At 36.9% G+C, this 20,381-nt stretch overlaps 1 protein-coding gene across 1 annotated transcript in view; it reads left to right on the forward strand.

The window, feature by feature from the left end:
- The first annotated feature begins 11,831 nt into the window (after nucleotides 1-11,831).
- The window catches only part of LOC106881316 (uncharacterized), a 47,651-nt gene continuing 39,101 nt past the window's right edge, over nucleotides 11,832-20,381 (forward strand). Inside the window, exon 1 of the mRNA XM_014931660.3 lies at nucleotides 11,832-12,919. Within this exon, the coding sequence (XP_014787146.1) occupies nucleotides 12,791-12,919 (129 nt within the window). The 5' untranslated portion in view covers nucleotides 11,832-12,790. The remainder of the gene's footprint in view (nucleotides 12,920-20,381) is intronic.

The raw sequence follows: 20,381 nt of genomic DNA on the forward strand, positions 1-20,381 counted from the left end.
TATTGGGCTTCACTTGTTTCTCAACTGCCATACAATTTCTATTTTTAGTGTAACAACAAAGTTGATGTTGCACTAAAAAACATTCAATTAAATAAAACAAATTTGAATTATTGCTTTTACAGGTAACTAAATTTTTATTTATTTGTATATATATATACTTTGTCTTTCATGGAGAATACTCATAAATTATGAAACTCTTCATTTTACTTTCTCCCCAACTCTGTCTTTCCTCTCCCCTTGGTTTTTATAGTTGTGTACTCTTCCTATTACCAATCATTATATGGTGTAATCTGGGTATGTTTTATGATCAACACTAGAGGGATTGTCTCTCTCGTCCACCCCATCAACCCAACACAGCGACTGCTCTCCATTATGTAGGAAAGGGTTTAAAGTTGTAGGTTAGCACTGCTGGACATAATGGTTGTCTCTGGATGTTCTTCTTATTGCCACCTACTTTACAGTGCACTGTGTGCATTTTTGTCATATCCATCGAGGTTGTCTTATTGCGAAACCAGTAAGGTAACTGTTGTGTGAGAGTAAAAAGCGTCTTTGTGAAGGAATAATGGCTCTTATTTACAATTTGTTTCAGTTTGTAAATAAGGAGTTAAATGAGAGGGTACAATACATAGAAAACAGGTTTCTGCATTCCTTGAAATACTGGCAAGATTTTTTTTAGGTTGGCATTTTGTCTGATCAGATAAAAAAAATTTGAGTCATTGTTTGTATTCTAAATATTGAATGTTGAAGTGAACTAGTTTAAATTTTAAAGAACGTGATCGTTATGGTAAGTAAACTCATAGCCATTATTAGGTAAACTTAAATCTTTTGTATATGGTTAGTTTTATTTGATTCTAATACTAACTACTGATTGTATTTAAATTTTTGCTCATGTTAGCACTTGTCTGTTTTTGGTGATTAACTAGTATTATGATATCCAACTAAAGGCACCTCCTCTACATTACAAGAGTGTTGCATTCCAGAGAATGTTCAGTTTTTTTATTGTGTAACCTATTTTCCTATTGCGTTCTATGTAACATGTAAGTCAGATGGGGAGGTATGTTTAACATTGCAGCCAAATTATTGGAAACATAATGCCCACACAGCTTTTTTTTTTTTTTTTTTTAAATCCAACAGTTGCTGTAGTAATTCATTTTTAAAAAAATAACTATATTAGATGAAATGAACCTAATGGGACAAAATTTCAGCTGCTAGTTCAGGAAATTCTTCATTGTCCTTATTGTATGTAGCATATTAATATTACTAAGAAATATTACCAGTCACTGGCACATTGGGGAAAAAAAAAACTGCCAGTATACCACATGAAATAGTTTGAGAAGCACTGGTTTAGATCTAGTTGATACTTTAACTTCTTTCTGTCTCAACCTTGTTGTCAATGGCTGCAACTCTCTCTTCGCAGATTATTTAGTATTACCTTTTAGTTACTTGCCAAGTCCCTTTGAAAGTTTGAAAAACTTTGAGAATGATTTTATCTCAACTTCGGTAGTAAAGGGCTAAGATAATGTTGAAGATGTTATTAGCTTTAATTAAAACTCAGTATTTGACAACTAGACTCTTAATTGTCCTAATGGCTACTTTGGCTGCAGATGTTTAAGTGGACATGAATCACTGGCAAATTCAATACCTATTCAGAAATGGGCTCACTATAATTTGAATTTTTTTAACCGTCTTGTAAATTATTGATATGCAATGAGGAGGAAGTTATGTTGACAGATCTACAAAGACTTCTTTGTCTCTGTATAATGAGCACTTCTTTTTGTGTGTGTGTGTGCATTCATCCATTAATTTTGTGCTTACTGTAACAACCATAGTGGTCATGCATTCAGCACTTTCTCAAATGTATTTTTCAGCTTTGTCATAAAATTCTTTTGTTTTTAGAATACACAATTTGCTGATATTAAAGACCGTTTTTGTTCTGTTGCTCATAGTTTCTCAGATTATAACAAGATAATGCCACTACCAACATCTCTGCTCTGTAGTAACTGAGAATGTTATGTGGAGAATCTATTGTGATTGTCTGTACCTATTTTTCATGTCTTGTTCATCTTCATTTGTAAAGGCATAGCACAGCGAGTTTAGTATTTTAAGATACTTTGCCCTTTGAACACATTCTGATATAGCTTTTAAAGCAGACATGTACATTGTTAGATAACAGCAAATAATAATGGTGATAATAGTTAATTTTGTAGTTAAATAAAAGTGCTTTATACACTATTCAGTTAAAGGTAATATACGTGTTTTTAATGTAAACAGAATTATATTATACTAAGCAAGGTTTTGTTCACTTGGCTTTTTTGAGGACATGTATATCAGTTGATAAAAAGCTGAGATGTACAGTCAAGAAAAGCCAAATGAAATCTTGGTCTGAATATTATAATCATGTTTACCTTACATTATAATAAAAATGTGTGTTAACCTAATCCATTTGGGTTTCTCTATTTAATGCTAAGTGTTCTCTAAAAAAAATTGTAATTGTGATAATTTGACCTAATTTGTCAAAATATGTGAATGGAAAAATTATATCTAATATGTTAGTATATTTTCAACTTGGTCTAATTCACTATCTACTGCATGTTTTGTATTTATAAAATTTAATTTAAGAAAAATTGCTATGTTATAAATAAATCCTTTTAACTGGAGGATGGGTAACTCTGTATATCTATGTATGTGTGGTTAAGTTCACTTTGTAACAATGTGGTTTTGAATTTAGTCTCCCTGCACAGCATTTTAGACAAGTGTCATCTGCTATGACCTCAGACCAGCAAATACTTTGAGTGAATTTAGTTGATAAAAACTAAAATCTTTTGTATAATGAGATATACGAGTCTGCTTCCACTCTGTGGTTATCTGAAAAATTGTTCAGCTGCGGATGATGTTTATTGGCATTTCTTGGTCAATAAATTTGGCAGGTCTACTCTTTGGAAAGCAAGTGGAATAAGTTTTTGAAAACTAAGTAACAATTAATGACAAGTGCAGCTTACCAGCCCTGGTCTATCCGTCCAACCCATGCCAGCATGGACAATGGACATTAAATGATGATGATGATGATATCCTGCCGATAACAAAAAGTACAAAAAATGCTTTAACATTTATTGATCTTAATTCAGTCTAACAGAAATGGATGCAAAACAAGCAAACAAAATATATTTGGCACAGAAGTAACTTCACATTGAATTCATGAGAGGGAGTGATGCCAAAATATTGATTTGTTTTATCTTTGTATTAAACTCATAATGTTTTTTTGTTTTGTTTTTTTTTCCTGGTTTCAGTCTTTGGACTGCAACCATTCTGGGGCACTGCCTCAAAGGGGTTTTCGTCAAACATTTTTAAGCTTGGTGCTTACTCTATCAGTTCTCTTTTTGCTGAACCACAAAGTTATGGTAAACAAACCAACACCAACTGTCAAGCAGTTGTGGGCAATATAGGCACACGAAGGGCTTTCAATTCCCATCGACCAGATTTGCTCATAGGACTTTGGTTGCCCCAGGCCTATAGAAGAACTTGCCCAAAGTGGCATGCAGTTGGACTAAATCCCAGCTAGACCATGTGGTTGGGAAGCAAGACTGACCTTGTCGCACAGCCATGACTTTTTTTTTTTTTCGCTCCCCTGTATAAATGAATACTCTGCCCTTGAACTAAATTTGGTTCCTCCAGCGATTTTTAGGACATTAAACTGATGATTTTCTCTGAAACTGTTACGAATGTATTGCTTTTAGATTTCTCTTTCGTGGGAGGAAACAACTTTTCAGTGTGGGTATTGGTAGTTGAGTTTTTGTTTTCTCCTGGTTTAGATACTAACATATGAATCACTGGAACAGACTTAGGTATGGTTGTGTGATTAAGAAGTTTGCTTCCCATCCACACGGTTTCTGGTTCAGTCCCAGTGTGTGGCACCTTAGGCAGGTATCTTCTATAGTCTCAAGCTAATCAAAGCCTTGTTAGATTTGGTAGATGGTGGGGAAAAGGAAGCCCATTTTTTTATATATACACACACACGTGTGTGTGTGTGTATACATGAGTATGCTTGTTTCTTTGTCTTGACCTCACTTGGTATTTTAAATGAACAATTTGCAAGTGTTATTCTTTTTTTTTTTCAATCTTCCATAGAAGCTTTTCAAACCATGGGGGAAAATATCCTGCTTGGAAATAGGATGGGCATCCATCTGTAGAAATCTGCCTCAACAAGTTTCATCCAACTATGTCAGTATAGAAAAATGAACATTATAATGATTTGACTGACCTTTCAATTACAAGTCACTCAGCTAGGAACAAACATTGACTATTTCCAGTCAGATAGACTGAAATGGTAATCTGCCAACCAAAAGACAATACAATGGCTGTAGCAAACTTTGATTTTTCTGGCTTTAAGTTTTATACCAAACAGGCAGTATGCTATTTAGAAACAAAGAAGCAAGATAGTCAATATTTTCCCCTAAAATTCTGGCCTGATTGTGAATATAGTATACATACAACTTTGAAGTTACTTCATATATCTGTAATTTGCTCATCTTCATTTTCAAGTGATTGCACCATGTTCTGAATAACAATCCTTTCTCCATCTTTCATATACTTCTAATATATTATAATTGTTATTCATTTAGCTATCTATTCTAGTATATTATAATTATTATTCATTAAGCTATCTATGTACCCTCACAGTATTGTTTATTCCATGCCATATGTTGTAGTAAAATTAAGAAATCCAATGTTCAATTCTCTCATCTATTTTATCTCAAAGTTTTGCTTACTCCAGGCTGTATGTTATAGTTAAAGTTAAGAATGCAAATGTTCAATTCTGTTTCACTCTATAGCACTCATTATAATTATTATTGCTATTCATTTAGCTATCTATTCAGCAGTATTTTATAGCAAAGTTAAGAAATCCAAAGGTAGGTCTGGTGAGATTGCTGAGATGTTTGAACAGATACGTGTAGATTTGTACTGCATTCAAGAAGTAAGATGGAGAGGAGGTTCGCTAGGTTCCACATAGGTATACTCCTTGCTGAAAAATGGGTTGATAAGGTAATCAAGGTAGTCATAGTCTGTGATAGAACACTAAAGCTTAAACTAGTGCTGCAATGTGGATTAGCAACCATTATCTCAGCCAGAGCTACCTGATGAACAGAAAGACCGATTTTTATGACACCCTCTTGCAGACTAACTCGTTGACGAATGATGGGCCTTCTCTTTGTGGCTGGCAACTTCAATGGGCATGTTGGACAACATCCAGGAAGCGTGCATGGCGGCAATGGATTTGGTTCCCACAATGTGGAACGGACCAGGCTCCTGGAGTTCTGTGATGTAAATGATCTTATGATCTGTAATGCTAACTTCAGGAAACCTGTCCGTTGCCTGTTCACCTACCAGTCTGGTGGGTATACTAGACAGATTGACTACATTCTTGTAAGGAAATGAGAAAGATAACTACTTATAAATGCCAAAACATTCCTAGGTGAAAACTCCGCCCCACAACATAGTAGTTAGCGACTTCAGGATCAGGACTAAATGGGTGCCCAGAAGGCAACCAGTGTGGAAAAGAAGGGTCCTCTGAATTGATTGAGATTTAGAGGCATTTGACGAAAAAGTGGAGGATGTAGCATCACAATGTGGAGGACAACTGGAGGTTCCTATGAGACCACCTGTTGTGGGCTACTGACCAGATCGATGGCTGCTGCAAAGTGACTCAAAGGCTGAGGGGTTTTGTGCATTGGCACTTATCAAACTTGTATATTAGAGAGTTCAGAAAGTAATTGCATTCTTTTTCACCACTATGAAATATGAATCAACCAATCACATCAGAACCTAGGTCAAATGGGTGGGAACTGTCTAGAAATAGTAAGTCATCTCTTCTATTTAACAGAGTGTCATTCATAGTTATTTTGGAAATTAACCCCATGAAGGATAAGAACTTTATGAAATAACATAGTCATCATTGCTTGCTGTATGAGTTTCAAAAGAAAAGTACTGCTACAGAAGCAATGGAAAACATTTGTGAAGTGTATCTGGATGCAGTGAAAGCTTCTACATGTCAGCTGTGGTTTAAAAGGTTTAAAAATGGTGATTGTGACATATTCAATAAGCCTTGTTCTGGAAGACAACCTTTTGAATGAGACTGTTGTATCAGATACAGGTCAAAGCACCAGAGATCTGGTGCAAAACTACCCACGAATCCCCTCATGCAAATTGGGAAAACATTCCATCGTTTGCAGCAGTTTTCTAACCTACAATAATAACCTGTCATTTCTGCAGCACATTGTTACAGATGGTGGAAAATGGGTTTTGCATCACAACAGAAAACAAAAGATAGTGGTTATCACGTGATGAGAGCCAACATCAAAACTAGAACTCCATCCACAAAAATCCTTTGTGTTTGGTGGAACAAGAAAGATATTGTCCATTACGAGCTACTGGAACATGGAAGGACCATCAATGCAGATGTCTATTGCCAACAGCTTGATTGTGTAAATGAAAAATTACATTGAAAGTAGTCAGCTTTGGTAAACAGAAAAGGTGTTATTCTCCACATCATCATCATCGTCGTTTAACGTCCGCTTTCCATGCTAGCATGGATTGGACGATTTGACTGAGGACTGCTGAAACCAGATGGTTACACCAGGCTCCAATCTGTATATGGCTAGATGCACTTCCTAACACCAACAGAGTGCACTGGGTGCTTTTTTCACACTACCAACACTAATGAGGTTGCCAAGTCACTTGCAAAACAAGAAAAGAACAAGAAGGGAAAAAGGGGGAAAAGGAAAATGTCTCTTTGACTAAATAATTTGAGAGGAGGAAGAGGGCCAATGGTTCTATGCTAGGTGTTGAGAAACTAAAGTATGACAGACACATGCATGGGTGTCTTGCTATAGAAAAGATACAGGGTTACCTTGCTCTATATAAGGATGGGTGGGAGTAGGTGGAAAGAAGATAAGAGATGGTTGGTGGCAGGATGCCAGAGCATCTCAAGGTATAAGAAGAAGAATTTATAAAACAACTCGAGCTAGAAATTCCAGACATGAAAACAAAACTTGGAACTGAAGGGTCTTAAAACAAAGTTTTAGAGAGAAGGAAGACAGGACTTTTATAGCATTGGGGAAATAGCCATGCTGTTTCTGCAGAAAAGGAGTCAGTTGAAATTCTATAAGATATGCTCAGTGTAAACATTGGACACATAAGAGGTGCAGTGGGACTGCAGGCAGGCTAACAGAGAAGGGCAGATTTCATATGCAGCTGGGGCACCAGGGCATTAAGCACTAAGAGCTCTCGAAAGTAAATTGCCTTAAATTTTCAGATGGCTCCTTTGCAGTAGTTACCTAGGTAACAAAATTAGCTGTGGCGAAAAGTGTGGTAGTCTCTACTGGCAACAATGGTCTTCCTCCATACATTCAAGAGCAGATTATATGGAGCTTTTGTGAAGTACACTGCTGTATTGGCCATGAAACACAGGCTTTGAATGCTGAAAACATGCAGAGACGAGAAAGAAATGAGTTGAGCATACTTTGTTGGATGAACCAGTTTTTGTATATGAATGACAAATTATAAATAAACTTGAGAAACAACCTGGATATAAGAAGAATCAGATGTAGTAAGAAAAGAAGTCTTTGCTGGTATAAACATACAATGTGAATGGAGAATGACATCTCTATAAGTGAATGGTACTTAAGGAAGAGGGAGACCAAGAAAGATTGGGAATGAGATGGTGAAAGATATTCTCAAGACACCACATCTGACAAAAGGGATGACAGAGGACTATGTTGACTGACAGAAGATTTGACCTTGCCCCATAAGCTTGTTAAAATGCCTGATAAAATGGTGAGATAATGTACACTCCTTTCCACTTTCTGCCTATTCTATAGCACTATACCTCCCCACCATGTCTTCTCATATCCACAGCACTTATTCTGTACTCTTTCATTTTCTCAGAATCTCTTCTACTCATCATACACGCCACACTTAATTGGGAAGAAAGAATTCGATCTCTGTATATTGAATCACTCACTTTCCCTTTCCCTATCTTACACTCTTCTATCCCCCCAGCATCTCTTCTCTCCCTCATTGTGCCACGTTGCACAACCTTCCTACCTCGACCACTCATCCTACTACTTCTCTTTCTCCCTTCCTTCAGAATCATGGATGAGGCTGAAAGAAATTAGGACAAAGACATTCCTCTTTGGTAAAGCCTCATCAAGTTTTTCAAGTTTCACTTGAAAAGGAAGGTGAGTGTGGAGAGGGAGTTGCTGTCTTTGAGTGAATCTATCAAAAGGTGGGTGAAAGGTGTGAAAATGGCAAGAGTGGATGGTACTGCTTTAAGTGCAGATCTGTGAGATGGAGGAAAGAAGTTGGAGAGGGCACTTGTCCTTGGTATTCAAGGAGATCTTGGATAGTGCGGTTCCTTCATTGTCCCTATTGGTCCTCCTGTATCAGAAGGACGCCATCATTATCACATTTTTTTCCTTCTTAGTGTTGTATATTATGTATACTACCCTTCTTTTAATATATACCATATATGTTTTTTCTCTTTTTTTTTATCATTCCATTATATGCAACCCCCCACACTTTATGTCTGTCTATGTATTACCCCTGCCTCATTTGCCTAGTGGCAAGTAAAAGAAATCATTATTATTATTAATGTTGGATTTGCAGAATACATCAACTCCCCCCCCTCACTTTCTGGAAGAGAAGCACAAGCACATACACAGACGTATACACACACGGCAGTAACTTCCGCCTACCAAATTCAATCACAAGGATTCGGTCAGCCCTGGGCTATAGCAGAAGACACATGCCCAAGGTGCCACGCGGTGGGACTGAACCCGAAACCATGTAGCTGGGAAGCAAGCTTCCTAACTACACAGCCATGCCCGCGCCTACAACGACCCATAGATATTGAAATCAACCATATATTCAATCATCTGGAAAGGCTTGCCAAATGATACAAACATGTTGTCTGTTGTTTGGTTTTAGGATGGAATTAGTGGAGACGTATAATGATCAAAGACAATACAACCATCACTACTAGTCTTTCAGGCATTACGTATCCAGGCAGACATTATCTAGTCTATCCCTCGATTTTCAAGTCTGTGGGGAATAATTCAAAGCAATTTATTTGCTCTTTGTTGCAAATCGAGCGACTATGTAAAGGTTCCTTTGATGTATGACGTGTATGTATATGTTCCAGTGTATCAATAAAATACTGATGGTTTAAAGATGACAGATATATAAAGATAATTTATGTGAAAACTCAAATATATGATGAATCCGGAATTCGGTTAAATGTTATGGGAATGAATCATAACGTTTCTTTTGATGATAGACTGCTAGAATGATTCAAGGAATGAATTATTTCAGTTGTACTTACAAATGTTAAGTACGTGAATATTCACTTAAATAGAATCCCCGGCTCTTTTATAAGATTGAAAGTTTTAAAATTAACCGTAATCATTTCGTATAGGAAGTTTCCTGAAAACTCACAGATAATTTTTATTGAATTATGGATACGCCCCAGTGTCTCAAAAAAGGTAGAACAGGTTTTCAATGCATCGTACAAGATCTGTTTTCAAAGAACCGAGTTATTGATACTGCGTTAAACCAAGTTAACAAGTTGTAAGAACGACCGTGCGAACTCAAAAAAGAGAAATGGTGACGAATGGAAAAAACAGAGGACTCCTTTTATTTAAACGCGTCACACGGTCGAACACACAAAATATTATATCACATGATGATATACATGATATGTTATACTACGATAACATAGATGACCAGTAATGAAAGACCACAACCGTATAAGATGAATAACAGAGATATTTATTATAGCATTAAAGATGTATGTCTGTGTGAGAGTGTGAATGCGACATATAAGAACATAATAAAAGACAGGCCGTCATGCAAAGAAAAGTGTGTATGTGAGTGATACATGTATGTGTATGTGAGTTATTACAGCAGATAGAAAGAGAGTCAATAACACGTGAGCATTTATACCAGTTCTTGAGTACACAATTGGAAGAGTCTGTATGTGAAGGGAGTTGAGGCTGTGTGTGGCAGAGCTGATCACTAGTTGTGATGTGGTGGCTTCCATGCCGGGCCGTGATTCTTGTTATACAGATGTTCGTCGTTCGTCGCTGGCTGAAATCTCTTGTCTGTTTATTATCGTGGTGAAGCTGAGTCACCTAACAGAATCGAAGAGAGAGATGTGCCGCAGTGGTTTAGTTTGGTGTACATAGTAAGTCGTGTTGACGCTGGTGGTGATTGATGCTGGTTAGTAGTAATCGTAGAATCGTGTTGGTCATGACGATGATGCTGGTTAGTAGTCGTAGATTCGTGTTGCTGAATGTGGCGGCGTCATTGGTGGTCATCTTTGGACGAAGCTGTTGAAGTGGTCGCTGGCTGATTGTTGCTGCTGCTGTCGTGTGGTACACGGAACAGATCTCAAAGAGAACTGAACCGAGACCAATTTGCTGGGTATGAGTTGCTCTATTTAAAACGTTAAGGGGGCTCCAAGACGGTAGTAGAAAAACACTATCACGTGACCTTATTAAGGGCTGTGATTGGTCAGTTTTCGTTCTGGCGGGAACGGTTTGAAGAAGTTGCCGCTTCGAATATTAATCAGTCACGTGATGACAAGGAATGGGTTCTCCGCTACGCCCGCGCTTGTTTATATTTAAATGAGAAGATTGTATGTAATGGTGATAGTAGTTTTGTATCTAATGGCGATAGGTAGTTTCACTACACTAGCCTCGCACCAGTCGGTTTGTCGAAGACAAACAGACGAAATAAAAAAAAAGATGTAGTGAAAAAGACTTAAAGAACTTTTGTTCTATTACTGGCATTTAGTCACCGTTTTTAAGTGAAACTGTGTGAACAGGATCACGTAGGCTGTACAGATCAGAAGGGCTGTATGAACGAATCACGTCGGGGTCACCAATTGTAAGAACGACCGTGCGAACTCAAAAAGGAGAAATGGTGACGAATGGAAAAAACAGAGGACTCCTTTTATTTATACGCGTCACACGGTCGAACACAAAATATATATCAAAGATGATATAAGAAAATATGGTAGTTTCACTATAAAGTTATCAATAAAACATATTGATAGTAAATATGACTAAGAAAAATTCCAACTATAAATGGATCCATGTCAGTAGGGAAAAAGTAAAATGAAACGTCAAACATTTTAGTCTGCAGAATATGGTTTTAGTTTCTGTGCTCTGCAGCATGGAGCTTAGAGTTGGATTTTCATAAGCGTAAAAGACTTTAAACTTCCAAATATGAAGTTTAGAATTAGATCTGAATCAAAAGTAAAAGACTTTACACTGCAGCATAAGGGTTTTGGAAGTGGATTTGCATAAGACATAAATTAAAAGATAACGCAGTTTTAAATATATGTTATTATTTCGTATGTACCACGAATTTCATTTCTATAAAAACAAAGATTCAGTTAATCAATGTAAAGTTTCAACTCGACCCTAAGTAAAAGATATTTCCAATAATATATCATATTTGTATGTATGTGGTTCAGCAGGCGTTCAACAGCCGATAGCCTGTATGACCTCTTGGAAACTGCGTGTGTTTTGCCTCATAAAAGATAACGCAGTTTTAAATATATGTTATTATTTCGTATTTCCCAAGAATTTCATTTCTATAAAAACAAAGATTCAGTTATTCAATGTAAAGTTTCGACTCGACCCAAAGTAAAAGACATTTCCAATAATATATCACATTTGTGTGTATGTGGTTCAGCAGGCGTTCAACAGCCGATAGCCTGTATGACCTCTTGGAAACCGCGTGTGTTTTGCCTCATTTCCCACGTGCTTTTTGTGCTAGTCACATGACCGCCATCATGGCGACATTCTACTTTTGCCAGTGGAGACTATAAAAATGTTACAACAGAATGTCACATACGCTGTAGCTACCAGATAAATCGTTGTTCCGACAGAAACCTATCTCTATGACGTTATATTCGGGATAATAACGTAAAGATACTTAACACTTCACTTGCTAACAAAATTTCAGTAATATTTTGTGTTAGCCTTTCTCGTAAGTCGAATCTCGCCCATCAACCGTTCAGGACAGACTTGTGTCAAGTCTTGGAGGACTTGTGTCATGTTTTGAAGATGTTTTCGTTTTTGTTGTTTAACAAAAACAAATGTTTGGCAGAAATATGTTAAGCTGGTAGCCTATATTCTTCTGCACAAGCCAGAAGTATTTTGTTTTACTGAGTGCCTTCGTCTTAAAGTAGTCGCATTGTGGTTCTACTTAATATGGAACTTCGCTCCACGGAAATATTTACAAAAGAATTAATGTTAACAGAGAAACTATAATACTCGTTTAACTACATTATTCATCAATGTAGGTATTTTTTCTTTAGAAACGCGGTCATTGAACGTTTTTTCTCCCTAATTAGCAAATTTAAACAAATTGGCCATAAAACCTAACAGTTTTATGTTTGCTTTCTTCGGTTTTAAAAACTGATGAAAAGCGAAAACAATTTTTCAGTCGCTCTGAACGCTCCGGTTTGTTTAGAGGTGTTCCATGTTGCTATCAAATAGTTTGTCGACATTAGAGAAGGGGAAGAGGTGCTGCCGTCTGTGTCGACACTATAAATGTCAACATAACGACACGGTCTCCACTAACCGAACAACCAAATTATTACAACAGTATTTCTGCACTGTCGCCTCCAGCCGAACCATCAATTCATCACATCAACAACAGCCCTTCAAACTACCAAGATAGTTGCTACCGGGCGGATATATTTTTCTTACAAATTTTTCCATTCATGATGATTTATCTTATCGTGTTTTCTACTGTTGCTGGTGCCATGGGCCTGGTCGTCTTCATACTGTTAATGATGCAATATCGGTCTTTACAAGCTTGGAGAATTGACCACAATGTGGACCTCAAGAAGGTAAGTTATTATTTTTTTGTTGATATATTAACTTAAAAAGATAAAACAGGCCGAAACTTTTAAAGAATTCTATAAAACCTGTTATACTTCCTCTTACAGTTCTTTGGTATTTCAACTATTCATTTGAAAAAGTTTATAAAAAATAAGACTGTTATGTCGCTTGCTAATTTGTTTCTATTTATGTATATATATTCTCTCAGAATAATTTATGAATTATAAACTGTTGAAACAACCCCTAAAGTTTTTCGTACTGAAAAATAGAACATGGAAAAGTGTTTACTAAATCAACTTCTATTTTTTTCTCGAAGTAACTTCGGTTATTTTCTAGAATTAAAAAAAAAATTAGTTTTCTCTTGTATTTTAAGATAGGCACACACAATCTCTTTCGGCCAATTAATTGTATAAGTTTTAAAGCTACGTATTTTTTTTTTATGTTAGCAGGCATTCAAGCCATGAGAATTTTTCTTTTTTTCTAATGTACCCGGGAATATATTATCCATTGTTTGTACTTTTTTAATGATGGTAGGGTGTGGGTTGAGAGATTTGGCTGCTATTTTTTTTTTTTTTGCAGAGTTCAGCTAAAATGAGCAACATAGGTTGATGCAGCGATATCCTTTACTACACACACACACACTGATGAGACATTCCTATCTGAATATCTTTATTTTTCTTTCCTCGCTTGGATTATTCCTCTTATTGCTTTCATCATTGATGATGGGTGTGTGTGAAAATGCTGTTTCTTTTTTTTTGGGGGGGGGGGGATTTAAATACAGAATTACTCTATGCGCACATCCCCGGGTGATGAAGCGACTGTAATTCTTGGAATTTGTCAAAATATGGTACTAGTTAACGCAAATGGTAGATCAAATGAGTGATATTAATTTTGTGTGTAATTAGTTACGTCTAATAAAATACCAGGAAATAATGCATACTATATCAAAGTATTTTCTTATGACAAAAAAAAAAAAAAAAAAAGCAGAAGCGAGGTTGTACGAATAAACCTGCTTCTCAACCATGTGGTCTTGGGTTCGGTCCCACTGTGCTGCGCTTTAGGTAAGTGTCTTCCACTATAAACCTGGGCTAACCAAAGCCTTGTGAGTGGATTTGGTAGACGGGACTTGATAGAAACTCGTCGTGTCTCCCACCGCCGCTTGACAACCGGTGTTAGTTTACGAGCCTGTAACATAGCAGTTCGGCAAAAGAGATAAAATAAGCACATCTTTAAATAAATACTGGGGTTAATTTCTTTGACTCTTCAAGGTGGTGCTCCAGCATGGTCGCAGTCTAGATTGAAACCAGTAAAAAATAAAAGGTAGCATGTACCGAAATGTCAATTTCTCAAAACTTTTATAGTTACAAAGTGTGTGTTTACTAAATTCTCTGTATTTGAACGATACATTTATTGGGTGATAATCGGTTTCTCTGACTTTTGGTCCTGTTATTTACCATGTTTAGACAAAAAGCACAATCTTCAACGCTTCCTTTCATTGTGTATGTTCAGGAGTTGGCCTCGGTTTCTCTATTTAGCTTTTGTCCTTGTCTCCCAACATTCGAACTCGGAGCAGAGGAAGTCGAAACGAATACCGTAAGATATGCTATCCGACGCGCTAACGATTCTGCCAATTCGTTCGTTGCCTATTTTATGTTTCCACTCAGAATAGTATTTTCCTTAATTTAAAGTATTGCTTTATTTGTTGGCATTGTATTTAGTTATAATTCTTTTCCTTTTTTTCCATTCCGTACTGCACATCTTGTCCGCAGACGGTTCTCCTGAGGAAACCTTGTTAGCACCTCATTCAGCTCTGGAGAAAGGGACGTTGGCAGTAATCTTCCCCCACTCGCGTACCCTATTACTACTGCCCTACGTATCCGATTCAGAGAGAAAGCGAGAATCGACCTTCATACTTAGTCGATATCGACTCTGGGAATGATGACTCTCTACGGAATTTGAACTCTAGTACAGAAGGTGGGAACATGCTGTAAGACATTCCAGCCGTCTCTTAATGACTTCCGGTTCACCGTTTGTAGTCTCCATTGCTTGGTGTTTGCGTTATATTGTAGTGTTGCTATCCATTTGGCAACTAATTTTTTGTATGTGGAGTCCTTTTTCATCCATTTATCCACCATTCCAGACACCATTGATAAAGGGAAGAAAGGCTTGTTCTATAAAAACTAGTAAAATTACATGTTTGGTGGATCGCATTTCTCTTTATATACTGAGTCAACTGCTAACTACTACTGTTCATCTCTTGCATACAAAGGTTTCCTCTCTATCAACCCTGTTGTGAAATAATTTCTTTGCACCTGTATTTTACATTGGATACATAGTTTCTATTCCTTTTCTGCTTATGGAACGTGGCCACATTCCATTAGACAGCTGTATTTTTTTTTTCTTTCGTTTTACTTTTAGACTTCAAAATTCCACGTTAGGAATGTTTCCTTTAATTCATCGACTGATTTATCTGTGAGGACTAGGTCATTGGCATTCTGAAGACACCTGGTCTTAAATTCCTCTGTTATTGATGGAAACTAATAACAGGAGGGTGTTGAGAACCGATCTTGGACACGAGCATGCATGCTAAATATCTAACTGTACTCATTGCTAACTCTTGCATTACTGAGAACTTCTATAGCTCTCAGAACCATTCATTTGCACTAGCTTTCTCAGTGGTCACTAGACTACCTTGACAAAAACCTTCTCCAGTTCAATGAATGCTTGATATATTGGCTTACTCTTGGCAAAGAACTTCTGCAGTTGTCCCACTAAGCAAACATCAATGGCTACTTGCCCTAGGTCTAAACCCAAACTGATTTTTAATTAGCTATGCTGTAGCTCTTTCTACCACTTTTTTTTTAGCTTGGTCCATCAATTTAATGTTTCTATTGTTGCTTCCCAGAGCAGGTGATGCTGTTACCACTATGCCATTTTTTCAGAAAGCACCATCTTGTACTATCTGATTAACTTTGCAAAAGCCAGCACATCCAGCTTCACCAGATATTTTCAATATCTTAGCTACTATTTCTGAAAGTAGAGCTGTCAGCCTAAATAGTTGGTTTCATATTGGGTCTGTTTGGGTGTAGTCCCTCTTTCTCCTGCATATTCCCCTCAATTCAGGAATCTCTCGAAATAACATTTCCCTGCTTCTTTTTGTCATTATGCAGAACATTGGTAAAGCTCATAACTTTCAATTACTCTTTGCTCAATATACTTGACACCTGGCTTTTTTTTTTTTTAGCTACCCAGTATCATTCCCTTACTCGTTTTTCTTCATTCTTTCTTACCTTGTGGCTTTTATAGCTCTATCATATGCCACCAGCCTGTTATTTTTTTTTGTGGTTGGAACTTTGCTCCATTCAAACATATGGTCTGTGGTTCTCTGCTGGTTGTTTCTTAGAAACTCATTTGTCATTTGGTTCATAGCCATCTCCACCTATGGAACTTTGAGTTTACATATGACAAGGGATTTTATCTGCCATATGAGGGTTGTCTGAAAAGGTCATAGACTGACCAAGATACTCCCATGGAATGTGACTGAATGAGGACTCCCTTATGGTCCACTGACTTCTTTTGGGGTTGCAGTGCTTTGATCAATTTGGTGGAAAAGCTTTTCATCCTGTTAGTCAAAAAAGACATCAACAGTAGATGTCATCATCATTGCAATACTGGTTGCCAGCCAAGTTTTTTTTATGTTGGGGAATAGATGAGTTGAACAGGGCCAAATGAGAATAGAGAGCAATTAACATGATCAGAGCCAGTCATACACGGCACAAGGACTTATGTGCTAGAGCATTGTCCCAATGTAATAAGACCTCTTTCATCAGTTTTCCTGGGCTTTTGATCTTAATAGCCAGCTGCATCAGCAAGTTGACATAGTACTCTTCATTGATGGTGTGGCCTTTCTGAAGATAGTCAACAAACACAATGCCTTTTACATCTAAAAAAAGAGGCCATCACACCCCTTGCAAATAAAAACAACATTGGCCTTCTTAGAGCAGGTGAAGAGGGGGGGGTCCACTTCATGGAACTCTTTGGCTGAAAATGAAGAAGCCAGCCCTCATTCTGGCTTAGGAAAATGTTCAAGCGGGATCTACCTCAGACAATGTCAGATTTTCTCATGTGATCAGCCTGGTGTGCTTTTGATCAGGTGTCAGAAAACGTGGCACCTGCTGAACAAAAACCTTTGTCATGCTAAGTTCATTGTGGAGAATATCCTCAATTCTCTCATGGGATATGTTAATAGCATTGTCTATTTGATTTATTGCCAATCACCTGTCATACATTACCATGTGGTAAACATGTTCAGTGTATTTTTGACAGTTGCAGGATGCCCAGACGTCGGGTCATTTTCAAGATTCTCCCTTCCTTACCTAAATTCAGCTGCCCACTTTATGCACTAGTGATAAAACTGGAGTAATGTAACTGTCAGCTTGAATGCCCTTGGGGGCTAAACCCTTTTTCTGCAGGTAGTTAACACTACAATCCCAAATTTTGTCCATTTTGAAGAGAAGTTGCTACTAGTTACTTTTGAAGTCTTCCTTGACAATCAAATGTCAGTTTACCTAGAAAGAAACAATGCAGTTATTAAAAGTTGAAGTTACTGCAAGGTTTCACAGCCTATGAACTTTTCAGCTCACCCTCATACACTCTGTCCCAGTTTATCTTCTATCCCTGAGTACATATTAACTATTATACTCTGCTCACTCAACACTGCTCTATGTACATTCATTCACCAGAGAATGACTTAGTATTCCTAGCCAGTTGTTTGTCCCATTTTCTGGCAAGCATGAAGTCTTTGCCAGAGTGGTACCAATCAGGTGGCTGGCTGGTTTTCTAAAATTTGTTTTGCAAAAGATTGTCATTTGTATCACAGAATACCAGCATCCTTGATTTTTCTTTATTCCTTATATCCAAACCATAGCCTCCATGTACACACGAACTTAGACTCATCATGATATTAGTTATAACAAAGTCACTGTAGTCTTTTATTAGTCTGCAAGAGGACCCTATAGAAATGTTTCTTTTGCTTATGTCAGCTTGACTGTGACTCATTTTCAAAAATCATTGTTACTGCTGTGTTGCCTATGACTGTCCTAATCTTAATCTTTTTAATACTTCTTAAATACCCTTTTGAAAATGTAAACAAATATCCTGTAAAGGATTTAAGAAATTTCTTGGATTATATTTGAGATTTTGACTCTGGGATTTCAATGTTCAAACCCCACCAGGCACTTTACAGTATGGACTGGGTGCATTTTATAATATCAGCATCAGATTGTTCTCGCTATTGTTTTAATTTACAATTACTGCCCTCCTAGATGAGTTGTTTTCTGCAGTTCATAGAATCTTTATTTCCATTATACAATTAAAGCAGAACCATTTTCATGTAATGTTGGGTTTGTTTTGATTGTCCAGTTTTCTAGATAGGTCACTTTCACTACTTGGTGGGAAGGAGAAAGGTCATTGGTAACTGAAAGGAGGCCTTTGCTGGAGGTCTGAGCCTAATGAGTATAAATTTACCTGTTATGGGAGGAAGCAGGGATTCCTTCTAGTAGTAATTTAAGGCTGTCTTCATAGCATTTGTAGATCACAATACAAAAGCCAGTGAGTATGTCGCTATAGGATTGATCCTGCTAGCAATAGAAGCCAAACACTCTTTAAGTAGCCTACTATCTTAAAAGTGAAAAAAACATTCATCATAATTACTTTTCCAAGTTTGCATGGGTCTGACAAAATTCATTGAGACAGAATTTCTACAGCTAGAAACCTTTGTCACCCATCCTCACCTGATTTCAAATGAATAATACTGCTTGTATGACAGTGATACTTATTTACAACTATTATATGATGTCAAACCCATGAAACGTGCATGCACAACAGGTTTTGTTGAGTTTCTGTCTACCACCTGCACTCAGGGCTTTGATTGGCCTGAGGCTGTATTTGAAGACACTTACGCAAGGACTGAACCTAAAACAAACTTCTTTGTGACACAGTTACCTGAAACAGCATTTTTGAAAAGATGTGTTGATCTCAAATGTTTCATGAAAGGATTAAAAATACATTGGATGCAAAAGTGGATTGAGAAAGTGGTTAAACTCCTTTTAAGAGAATAAGCTCTTACAGCTGAGGTGATGCAGGATTGAGATGCATACAAAAGAGTTGTATTACAGATCTGCAATGATGTAAAAATTGATTGTATTGCAGACTGTTTTTGTGTGCAGATAATTTTGTATTATTCTCTTTTGATTCGACTACCACACAACTAGCCTTATGGAGTATAAAAGATTTTGGTAATCTATGTCATATTCATTTCCATATTATTATTATGAATGAGCTCAGGAAGTCTCTATTTTCAGTTGATTAATTACATTGTGGTAATGAGTCATAAACATTTTTAAAGCAGTAGGCTTCATTTTATTATCTAAATTGTAATTGTTGTCTATTGGCAATCACAAAGGCAAGTTTGAATAACTTGTCAGAATGAACTCTTGTTTAACTGGACATTCAGCTGTTTCTGTCTATTTCGAAGTGTTTAGTGGATGGTTTTGAATTAGGTTTTGTTTTTGTTGTCTAGACATTTTAACTGCCAACAAAGAAATGTCCTGTCCCTGTGTAACAGTGGTAACTCTACTTGATTCATTTTACATAGGTTCCTATTTGTTTTATTGACCACTTTTCCATACTTGCATGAATCAAATGGAATTCATTGAGGCAAGTTCTGTGTGGCTGGATGTCGTTCCTGTTGCCAGTCTGCACCAGTTTACATGGAAGATTGGAAATGAATGACACTGCTTGTATGATGGTGTTGCTTGTTTACAACCATCATGTGATGGTAAGACAAAAGGACAGACTCAAACATGCATACACCATATTTCTCTCAATTTTGAAAATGTAAAAGTTAAAATAACTTTGTCCTTATTAATCTGGTGCTTGGATCATAAAATTTTGCTGGAAGGTTTTAATTTCAATTTCTTTAAAACAGGAAGTTTGGATTTGGTAGATGGAAACTGAAAGAAACTTGTGTGTTTGTGTCTGAGTGTTGAATCTCGAAAGTCAGCTTAGGTAAATTGCATGTGTAACCAAGCATGAAGAATAAATCAGCACTACAAAGAAATAAAATGCCAATCCCTTTAAAACAGCAACCACTTTAACAGTACCAGAATTACCATCCTACTACATCTACACATTCAAAGCAGTTTGTGAACGGCCCTTGAGCAGCAACATACTCTGATAAGCTCAGTGACTACTTCTAAATTCAGGCCACAATAGAGGGGATGTTCTTGAAGCTGAGAATTTCAAACTTACGTTGTCAATATTTACATTTCGCCTGAGGAAACGCAACTAGATCTCATAATGCAGGGAAACAGTTTCATAATCAAGTACCTGCACTCCTGGAGAACTACATTGTGTGGAAACAATTGTAGTGATTAAGAAATTCCAATCTTACACCTTCTTGTTGACTCC

This window comes from Octopus bimaculoides, chromosome 5, assembly GCF_046866305.1.
Source record: "Octopus bimaculoides isolate indiv1 chromosome 5, ASM4686630v1, whole genome shotgun sequence".
Taxonomy (NCBI): domain Eukaryota; kingdom Metazoa; phylum Mollusca; class Cephalopoda; order Octopoda; family Octopodidae; genus Octopus; species Octopus bimaculoides.